At 43.0% G+C, this 11537-nt stretch overlaps 1 protein-coding gene across 2 annotated transcripts in view; it reads left to right on the top strand.

Annotated features, from left to right (window-relative positions):
- The first annotated feature begins 1572 nt into the window (after positions 1 to 1572).
- The window catches only part of LOC135391239 (tyrosine-protein phosphatase Lar-like), a 56335-nt gene continuing 46370 nt past the window's right edge, over positions 1573 to 11537 (top strand). For both annotated transcript variants that reach the window (XM_064621410.1, XM_064621409.1), the window contains exons 1-6: positions 1573 to 1881; positions 4801 to 5085; positions 8253 to 8435; positions 10051 to 10161; positions 10274 to 10546; positions 11150 to 11437. In XM_064621410.1, the coding sequence (XP_064477480.1) occupies positions 1818 to 1881; positions 4801 to 5085; positions 8253 to 8435; positions 10051 to 10161; positions 10274 to 10546; positions 11150 to 11437 (1204 nt within the window). In that variant the 5' untranslated portion in view covers positions 1573 to 1817. The remainder of the gene's footprint in view (positions 1882 to 4800; positions 5086 to 8252; positions 8436 to 10050; positions 10162 to 10273; positions 10547 to 11149; positions 11438 to 11537) is intronic.

Here is an 11537-nt window from a genome sequence, read left to right as displayed (position 1 = left end):
CACGAAGCCAACTAGGCAAGGCCCTCGTAGTCAGAAGAATAGCCAATGTTTCAAAATGTTATCTTATCTCCCCCTTCCCGAGCAACTTTAGTTACAAGCTTCTAAAATTCTTGACGAATGATACGTAAGCCCAAGACGTGATCAGAACCGCGTACCGATCTTGCACCGGTGTCAGTGGTGCTTCGAGGAAATTACTTAGGTAAGTTCCTGAAAGAAAACAATCATCGTAATCAAAATGAGGCTATCCATCCCTGATAACAAAATACATGAATGTCATCAAAGACTAATGATTTTCAGTTAATGATGAAATTACCTTTCACCATAATATGCACACTACGGTACGATGCGAGAAAAGACTACGCACGCTACAACGCTGAAACTTAGAGGGACGAGGCACTTCATGGTTCTTTAATTGTCATGGCCTTCAAATCTCTCCCTGCCTTTTTCTTCTCAGTGCAGACTGTCACTGTTGAACATAGATAAAAAGATGAAGGCATGCTTGAGAAGTTCGTACACTTCTCTTTTCTTTGTGTTCCGCGGCATTCCTCAGTAAGGTCCTTGAAAGGTAGCCATATAAAAAAATATTTTAAAACAAATGGAATGCACAACACTGAGGCACCAACCGAAACTGAAAGTAGGCAAAGTTGAAACGGATGCAGCACTGACGCGCTGCCTATCCTTGGGGAAAGAAACTTGCTTCCCGAAGGTTCCCCAGCGCCATACAAGATGGCGCCACATTCCCGACTGATTTTGATTCCGATCATGACCCTTGCTTTAACTGTTTCGCGATTTCCTAACAAAGAAAGAATAATGGTTGGTGGGCATTTTGATCCGTGGAAATGAGAAAACAAGTGCTCTGTTTTGATGTCGTGCGGCGTTTCCTTTTCTCTTTCTCGTCTCATAAAAAGACAACGATTCACAATTTCAATTGAAAAATAAAATTTAAAAAATGATGCGTGGATTAGAATACTGTGGGTGGGTGTGTGGGTGTAAACACAGTATACAACCGTCTACATGTACAAAGTTAAATTAACTGATGTTTTTGAGCAAAGTTAAACTATCTGCTATCCACATATAGTTAGTGTCTTAATCTGACTCGATAAGCAAGTCAACGAACCATAAATAAAGTCCAGCTAAACCATAAAGGGTGATGAGAACCACGCCAGCCACCACATGAAAGTAAAAACAGTGCTCAGCCGCGTGGCCGCGTCATGACCTTGCCGTGGTGAATACCGAAACTGTCGAATATAGCGTAATGTTCGGTAGCAGCGTGTATTGATTACTTCCGGTTCCGTGAGGATCTGGACACTGTAAAGCGATTCGCTGTTTTCATCTGGCAACGGTGTTGATTAAAGCCTTCAGTTGGCCACCCTGTCAAGGCGTGCTCCGTCATGATTATTGATTTTTCCGAGAAAAAAAGAAGTGCGTTGCAATTTATAAATTTTGCAGAGATAAACACCGTTGTGTCTACACTTTCTCTTCATTAATTTAGTACGAATCGTATTTTTAAACAGTTAGCCAATATAATTTGTTAGCTTCGGCTTGTATTGTTGTTTATATGCGTCGTAACGTTCCGCAGCTTTGCGTTGGTGTTGCTTGTGTAGCGAAATCGGGCTGTGGGAACAAGAGCGTTAGGCATATGCATTGTGACAAAACTGTGAGGAAAATGCATCTACAGTGCAATACTCCCGCAAATATGTGAAGCGAGAAGCGTCACCATACAACCTTTGACATCTTACTGCGCGCAGCGTACGTGTGTGCATTTGAAGAGCTTTATGGAATCGTCAGGGTATTGATGCCCTGCGCTAGTCCGCGGTATGCTCTACCTTCTAATATCTCTACTGCTTCTCAAGATCGTGACGCCTGTTCAGCTCTTCGAAGGTTCGTACAAATGCAAACCGTTACATTTCGTGCATGTACTCAGCCACTTTTCTGTACCGTACGTGGTGAAGCTCAAACAAAAACATATACCCATCACAAAGTGGTCTCAACGCCATGACTGTTGATAAGCTGTCATTTCTGAATCACTTGTGTTTCACGTGTCCCGGGAAAAGAAGTACGATAGTGTATCGTTGGGTCATAAAGGTTATGTTCTTTGCATGGCCCTGTTCGTGTTTATGACCTCCATGCTCCTGTGTCGGAAGTGTAATCGCTGTAGGATGAGAGCTACACCCACAATCGTTGCTCGTCTGCCTTGATAAGCGCTCGTAAGCGTTTTGTTGTTGTGGCGTTTGCGGCGATGAGTACTTCGCTTCGTATGCATTATTCTGCGGTGATAAAAGAACGTAGAGCGAGCGCAGTGGAAGACTGGAGCCTTGGAAAGCTTTCCGAAGTATAAGCGCTTGTGCTTATCGCAGCCGTTACTTTAAGCATTATTTCACCAAACTTTATCTGGTGATTGGACTAGAATAATATAATATATGCAACCATTTACTTTTACACAAGGAAATGGAAATTCCCTTACTTTCCCAATGAAATTCCCAACTTTGTTTTATTTTATATAAACTTCTACAAGTGATGTATATTTTTTTATGCGTACGTTTCGCGAACCTAAAGTATTATGCATGTGAGCTGGTGCATATTGACATTGGCAATATGTCACTGAGCTTGGGGAAGGGCCAGATGGACAGAACACAAGCGAACAGTCCATCTGTTAAGTGTGTTAACCAGCATCACAAGTCAGTTCAACAAAAATGGTGTCTTCAAAGCCTTTGAAGCACCACACACTTCCTTCACACGTACAACATAACACCCGACACTTTTAACACTTCTCGTCTTCCACAGCTTGGCATTTGACAAATGGTTCCGCGTGCTGACAGGGATGTGGCTTGCTCTCCAGAAGGAAGCACTTGTTGACGGATGTATGGGTGGATGGAAATCTTTCTGTCTGATGTCACGCTGTGTTCATCATGCACGCATATATATCTTTTGTAGTTGATAAATGGGGCAGATCTTGCATGCAGACCAAACAAATGTCTTTTGTTTCATGCCCATCACACAGCTTGGTAGAGAAGTGACTTGGAATGTCTGTGGAATGTGATGGCACGCCACAAAAATGGTGTTTGAAGATGCCAGTATGGTCTATGAATGCATCTAGCTTGCATAAAAACATGAACAAAAATGTATCTGTGCGGGTCATGCGGGCAATATGCGCAGTTGTGATAGCTTTGTTTATTCCTTTCTCTCTCTCTCTCTCTCTCAAACTGCACCCGCCCTTCTGCAGCACATTTGATGTTTGTTGGGGCTGTACATATTTTCCGCCATGTTTTTACATGTAATACATGCACTGTAAATTCAAGAATTTTCACTTCTGTCAAAGCATGTGTTTTTGATAATAGGGTGTATTCACATGACGTCAAACGAACACCTTTGGCAGCCATGGTGGTGGTCACTTTTTCGGCGCAGCTGCCGAGATTATGTAGCGTTTGCTCGAAAACGAAGCCTAGAACGGTGTTTTGAAATCCGGTCGGCGTCCATCCCCTTCTTTTTTCCCCCAAGACACTTCGTCATTGTCGTTCTCACGTTTTCTTTTACGAAAACTATGGTTGCCGCATGGAAAAATCGCGCAGTTCGTCATCTTCCAATGCCGCTACCATGAAAAGTGACCACCAGTGGGAGGAGCTTACGCGCATGCCACGTCACTGCCACGTCACAATGTGACGTAGGTGAATACACCCTATAGGTAATAATAGGAATTAATTCCACAAGAATAGCAATATGGTCCTGTTGGCACATTTGCTACAGCTGAAGACAATAATAGCTCCACTATCAACAGTTTGCTTTCAGGATAGTGGCTTTTTAACACATAAGACTAGGGATAAGATAAGAAAGGAGGAGATAAGTTCCAATCCTTTCTTCCTCTTATTTTGTATTTGTGTCTTCAGCTCCTTTTAAGCTTGGGAATAACAGGGAGCCAGAAGGCAGGCATTCAGAGTTCAAGCAGTACAGCAGCAAATGAAAAATTATAGACAGTGACTCTGCTGACTCTGTACTTGCTGTAATGTATATGCACCAAAAAACTAATGCACAACTATTAAAAAAATAAAAGAAGAAATCTTTCCATAATTTATTCTTTACATCACAAGAAAAGTAGGAAATTTATTGGAAGAAATGGGTGAAACCACAGCTCAAAAGTACACAAGTACAGGTTGAAAGCATAGGTCCCCTAGTAGCAGACGACACTTCACAGCGCCGCTCTGCATACAAATGCGTCTGCGTGTATGACAGCAGTATAGATACCGCTGAGCTTTTAGTATGACAAATAATATTACAATTGTGTAAGTGCTTGGTAAGTGAGAAAACGAGTCTGCAATTCTCTATGCACTTTAATAGTGTTGCATCATGCATTGGGTTCCTTCATGTGAAAGAGAAAAAGTCAATCTAGTGGGGAAAAAGAAATCAGTTTTCACTTTTGCTGTCTAACAGTCAGCCCATAATTTTTGCATAGCATTTCATAAAATTTCACTTTGGATACTATTTCAGCACGACAAAGACCTTTTGGAGTAGTAAGTATGATGCAAGCTAAATAGCTAGTCCTTCTAGTCTTGCCTCTTCTTTTGCTCTGAGTGGTATGAAAGTGTTAGATAACTAAAACAAGTGACCTCAAATGAGCCGTACTTGTCATCTCATCAACTCGTCATCAAACGAAGTGGTTCAATCAGTAAAATACTGCTGTTCCTGAGAGCAGAATGTGTTCACCATACTTGCCTCCTCTCATCTCATTCACACCGTAGAGACGTAGTCTGTTACCGAAGTAGCAGTACGTCTAACTTACAGAACACTTTCCACGATCAATTTCAGATCCACCGAGCATAGTGATCTACCCAAGAGACCAGACAGTGGTGACCGGAGGAGTAGCAACTTTTGTCTGCACTGCCGTGGGAAATCCCAAGCCGCAGATTGAATGGCGGAAGAATGGCAAACGCGTGTCCACCAACCGCTACACAGTCATCGAAATGCCCCAGGGGTCGGCGCTTCGCATCGACCCCGTGCGGGCTGGCAAAGACAACGCCACCTACGAGTGCTTGGCTGAAAATGGTGTTGGGGAACCCGTGCGTGCTCTCTTTGCGCTCACAGTCCTTGAAGGTAGGTTACACTCTCTTTGACTTTTTCCTTACCACCGCAAAAATGACCAGTTTTGGGTGGTTTGACAAGTATATTTCTTGCGGCTGACAGTATCACTTCAAAATATGTCGCTACTATATAGGAAAATGTAGCCAAATGAATGCCCTATTGAATGGTGCGAGTTTGAGGAACAAAGCTATCCATGTATTTCCAAAATTAATTTTGGAACACAAAAAATTGGTGCAAACAACAGAAACCTCATTAAGATACACCTATATCTTGAACAGAAATATCAATCTCCAAGTTCCGAAATATACAAAATGTGGCAAATTTTGTCAGAAATAATATCTGCAAATATCGACGCTCATGATCAAGAAGTTAATGAGTTGTGGAAAATAATGTCAACACCCATATTGTTCATGTAACTGACTGACAGTGTTTGTTGAAGGTGTAAAACAGAAATTAACATAATAATTTCTGCAGAAAACATTAGTTTCATGCTCAGCTTTCCTGTTCTTGTACCACATGCTGCTATTTCACCGGTTTTCTATTCCTCCAGGTTAGTTTTGAGACAGGAAGAAGGGCAATGTACTGAAAGTTATACATATCCACACATTCAGAACAAAAATCTGATTGTCGAACACATTCAGAGTCGTTATTTGCATTCTAGTAAACGAAATCCAAGCTAAATATGCTTCAAGTGCGAGTATTGCGCACTTACAAAAGAGATCTGCCGTGGGAACGCACAGCCGCGACCAAGATAAAATTTCCACACTGCGTCCTTGGTGCAGAGCCAGCTTCATAAATCACCACCACGAGGAAACGGTAAAAGTGAAAACGAAACTCATTCTCTAGTGTTTATAGTATCTAGCAAATCTCACCACTTGTCCATACCTGCTTTAGAGCCTGAGTAGCGTGGCTCACAAACCGTAGATCGCCAGTGATCGAAGGTCTATGGGCGCGGTGAAGAAAGAGTTCAAGTGGATTGGTCACCTTTGTCACCTTTTGATGTGCAGGGTGTTTCAGCAACCATGTCAAAAAGTTTGGACATGAAAAGCATGCTACAGAAAAATTTTGGCACACACTTTTACCACGGGAAAGCGGAAGTTGCTGTCTCCATAGCTCATAAATCACGCGTGATGCAACTGATGAATTCTGTTCCTTTTCTGTTGGTGCCAAGGTAACAAATCTTTCATTTTTGAAATTTTTGAAATTTTTTCAAAAAATTTTCAAAATGAAAATTTTGTGTTTTAGTGCCCCTTTAATGGGTCTCTTTTCAGGAGGATTGAAGTGTTATGCCTAAGTGCTTTCTATAACGCACAAAGTATTCATATTTTTGTCCCATTGCACTATTTTGAATTGATTTCCTCGTATTGTGTATACATAGGGATTAGGGAGTGACTTGTTTGGTTGAACCTGATTCCGCCCAGTTATTCCCTCCCGAACTGACCTCCGACCAATTTGGGTGAATCCCGATTTCTCCCCGATTTCCAGTACTATGAAATCCACAAGGGACGTTTCCACTGAAGACGAACAAAGGTTGCCACATGTAACACATGTAAGAATGTGTCACTTACATTCCCAGATGTACACCCATGTGTGCCAGCACTGTCTGTGCCTTCGGGGTAGGTCACCCACAAGAAAGAAGAAAAAAAATGTTAGGAAAGGACTTAATAGACAAGTGGAGAAACAAACGCACCCGATAGCACCTGAAGGCACAATTATCGCCCGATTTCTCCCGGAATTACAGATTTAAAAATAGCACACGATCCCCCCCCCCCCCCCCCCCCCCGAATCTGAGAAAGGCAATTAACCCGAAAAAGTCACTCTTATGTATACATTGTGTAGAGACCTGTAAAAATTACTTTTCCAAAGTAATTGAATTACGATTACAATTACATGTTCACAGGAGTAATTAAATTAGTTACAATTACTCATTTTCTATTGTAATTCAATTACAATTACTGAAGAAAGTAATTTCATTGCACTGAATTATATTCACAAAGCTGACTGCAACGGGCAAACGACGTGCAAACTGCAAGATTTGATGTACACATTTATTGCACATGTTGCACATGGTGGTAGTTGTGCTTGTGGTAGAAAAACAAGTTAGAGAAGTCTTACATAAGGAACACCGAATATCACAGTCAAAAGGCTTTCTTTCTTCAGGTATGTGAACAAAGCGCAGATCTTGAGTGCAGCTTGTAACGTCCATTGGCTTTCAAGAGTAAGGTATTCTCAAAGTTCTTGTCTGTAAGGCTGCCATGTCTCCCTTGTCATAACAAGACCACCAACCGAAAACAGATGCTCCACTGGTGCACTGCTGAGCAGCCCAACATTGTACTTCATGAACACCTCGCGCACACAAGGAAGATCTTTCAAGCACTCTGACGACTCTGAAGTACGGGTCGACACCCACAATTCTTCCTCCTTTTCCCATGGCGCAAGAGTTTTTCTCCTTCCACATCCAAATGTAAAAAATCTGTACCGAACAATGTACCGATCTGAATCGAGTCTTTGGGTAACCACTGTGGAAAAAAATGAAAAAAAAACGGTGTGGAACTGACCCAAACTTTAAACATTGGGCCTTCCCAGATAGCGTTCAAAGTAATTCCGAAAGTAATTCAAAATGCATTACGTGTTACTTGTAAAAGTAATTCAATTACAGTTACATAAAACCTGATGTAATTCTGGAAGTAATTAATTACTAAGAAAGTAATTACAGTATAGTAGTACAGTACAGTAATTGTAATTAATTACTTTACAGGTCTGATTGTGTGCATAGCTTGTGTAAGCCCGGAAATTTATGTGAGAACATTATTGATGAACTTGCATAATTTAACAAATTATTCTTGTTGCACCTGATAAGTGTGAACCCCTTGAGTATTTGGAAGGAATTAGGTAAGTTATGGGCATTGAAAAGAGTTGCGAGTGTTATCATATCACTTTTGTGTGCATGCCTAGCATAGCAGTGTTTTAACATTGTCAGTTTGTTGCCAATTCACGTTTTTGTTTTTCACGTCTTTCGTCTCATCCGTGGAACTCGCACTGTATCTAAATTTTTGTAACCATAATTTTGAAGTGCATACACATTTTTACAGTGCCCAATACATTACGCATATTCCCTCTGTTTTGTAAGTGCCAGGATGTGTATTCAATGCGTAACATATTCATTTTTGCTCACGCAGAGAACCAAGTGCCACCAGGCTTCCCAAAGTTTAAGCTGCAACCCACCACGCAAGGCGTGGAACGCAACCGCAGTGCCCTTGTGCAGTGCAAAGCAGAAGGTGATCCAGAACCCAAGATCTCCTGGCTACGCAATGAAATTCCCATAGATATGATCAACCCTCGCTACTCACTTGCTCCAGGAGGTGCGTCCCCCCTTCACTGTCCTACTTCGGGTGTCTAAATTAGCTATTTATTTATTTATTAATTACATATACCTCCTATATGTAGCCCTGTAAGGGCACAATGTACAGTCGAACCTCGTTAATATGACCGCGACCGTTTATTTATTTATTTTATTTATTTATACATACTGCAGCCTTAAAAAGGCTTCCCGCAGATATTGGTCATAAGGCGAGTTGTCTTATTGACGAACTGCATATGTTGTGTACCGAAGCTAGAAAGAAAAGCATGTGCATAATACAACAGTTTCAAAACAATGCTTCGTCATTATTTACTGAAAAAGAGAAGACATTGTTGAAGAATGTCCTTCAGTTTATTTGCGGAAGGCATTTGACGAGAGTGTCTGCTTAGTTACATTTTTGAGCTGTAGTTATTCTATGATACAGTAAAACTTCGTTAATTTGGATCTCACGAGGCCTACGGCCGATATCCGAGTTATCCAAATGTCGAACTAACGAAAGGACAGCAAAATACCAGTTATATCCAACTACGTAAATAGTGTTTTATTTAGAGAAAAACTGCGTAATCGTTGTTTGCTTCCGGGACAAAATCTGCACGTGGAAAACAACCTTCCAGATCTCAGATGGGTGCTGATTTGCCTGAACGGCTTCTCTGACGGTGCGGCGGGGCGGAACCTTCTCTTTCTCCCGCTCACATTCGTCGTCCAATGCAGCGTCTGTTGATGCCCAGAGTGTGGTTGACGATTTCTTCCTCCGTCAACAGTCCAGCGATGGCGACAGCCTTGTCGATGGACCATTTGCATGAGAATGCATAGCACATGCGCGTCTCTCGTTCTTGCTGAAAACAGCCGGAACCATTACTACGCTAACGCTACTATATACCATTTTCCCATTCCTGGAATCCTTCCATCAATGAGTGAGGCTTTGTTTGCTTCGTACTTAGTCTGTTTCGTTGGTGGCGACATCGTAGCAGCGTGTGAAAGCGTGGCGCAGAGCACAGAGACCAAGCGCGCAGTGATGTGCGAACACATGTTCCTGGTCTTTATGCCGAAGGACAGACACCATGTGATGCCGATGATCATAGCAATGGTGATGGGTGCTTCGTCAATTCACTTCACTGCTCTTTATTGGTGCCACCACTCGACTGGTGTTGTCACGTTTGTGAAACTGTGCTCCATAATCCCGCGAGCGAATGTCGGGAGCACCGAATTATCCGTAATCACTCCAAATGCTCCCGAATTAGCGAGCGTCAGTTCCTATACTTTTGTATGCATGGTTGCCGGGACTGCACGAGCAGTCCAAATTATCGGGGGGATGTAACGAGGTCTTACTGTACTGTCATCAGCCACTGTCACATCAGTCACTGCCCCCCCCACCTCCAGTATCATCTATGAGGGCGCATAAACTTCTCAGGGATGAAAGATGAAAGTCACTGAAAGCCCAGTTCCAGCCTCAGAACATCAGTTTATCTCTTGTTCTCAGGGATACTGGCTGCCTCTCAGACTCGTAATTTTACAATGGGGGTTTTTATCCTTTCACGTCAACCCTATAGCCCTAGTTGCCCAAAACAGCGATAGTTATGTAACACTGAAACCTTCGTCTTTTTGTATCCGTTTAGGATCCCTCCAGATATTAGAGGCTCAGGAAGAAGATCAAGGAAATTACGAGTGCATCGCCGAGAACAGCATGGGCACTGCCATATCACCTATGGCGACTCTCTATGTTCGAGGTGCGCTTTTCTTCTGGTCCTTGCAATTTCTTTTTTGTGACACCACAGAGCTTCACAAGGTTCGCGCATAGCTTTTCTGCCAGATTTTTTAACTCCTCCTCCTCTTTTCCAGTGCGCCGTGTGCCGCCATATTTTTCAATTCCACCCGAGTCATTGTACGAGGTGACGCCTGGCGCCACCCTGTCGCTGAACTGCGTGGCCGTGGGGTCCCCGATGCCCTATGTGAAGTGGCGCAAGGGCGCTATCGAGGTGACCCCTGAGAGTGATATTCCAGTGGGGCGCAACGTCCTGGTCCTGGAAAACATTAGAGAGTCTGCCAACTACACCTGCATTGCTGCCTCTTCGTTAGGCAGCATAGAGCACGTTGCTCAAGTCATTGTACAAGGTGAGTCCCAGTCCTCGTCTGGCCATGTTGCTTCACCTGCAGATTCACACGGTTATCTGTGTGACATTCTGGTTTGCTGATAGATATACACTCGAGCCCATTTACAGTATAATCTCTATGATACGATCACGGATTATACGAATTTCGGGTTGATACGAAACAACAATTCTTCGTAACAATCAGGGAAAATCAATATGTGCTCTCAATTTATGGGAATATGGGTGGAAAAACAATCCTGTATGCTAAATTTGGAGAGAAATCAGGCTCTGCCACTCAAACAAACTGTACTGTTTTGGTACAAACGGGGACGTAATTGCATTTGCTGCCAAACAAGCCTGCGTGCACTCCTACAGATGTTTCAGTGAGGGCAATTTGCCGGGTAAAAATCGGGTTTGACCCTAAAGAGCCAATCTTCAATTCAGGGTGCGAATTCGGGGGGGGAAAAACCGTAAGTCAAACCACGGTTAATAAGTTAAACCATAAAACTTCACGCTTTCTTATCAGCTGCACACCATCCACAGAATGATTCTGTGCCTCTGCGCTGCATGCAAACACGACGAGAAGTCTTACGTACGGGTTGACGTTTTCTTATCTGGTTTCTAGCCCTGCCGAAACCACCAACAAACCTGATCGTGTCGGACATCACAGCGACGTCTGTACGTCTCTCATGGTCGTACGAACAAGGTGCCGACAACATTCGGTACTACGTCATACGCTACAAGCCGCGGACAGTTCACCGTGAATACAGTGAGCTGAGTGGAATCACCACCACTTTCTACAGCGTACGAGACCTCAGCGCCTACACAGAATACGAGTTCTATGTCACAGCTGTGAATGATCTTGGCCGTGGGTCACCCAGTGTACCAGCTACGGTCACCACTGGAGAAACAGGTACTCTGCCTTTCTTATGTAAATCAATACGTGTCAGTCTCGTACACTTGTTACCAAGGGCGTCGGAAGTGTCCTGCCGCAGCATATGAGTATTGTATAA

The sequence above is a fragment of the Ornithodoros turicata genome, chromosome 4 (assembly GCF_037126465.1).
Source record: "Ornithodoros turicata isolate Travis chromosome 4, ASM3712646v1, whole genome shotgun sequence".
Classification (NCBI taxonomy): domain Eukaryota; kingdom Metazoa; phylum Arthropoda; class Arachnida; order Ixodida; family Argasidae; genus Ornithodoros; species Ornithodoros turicata.
This window is presented reverse-complemented; position numbering and strand designations above follow the sequence as displayed.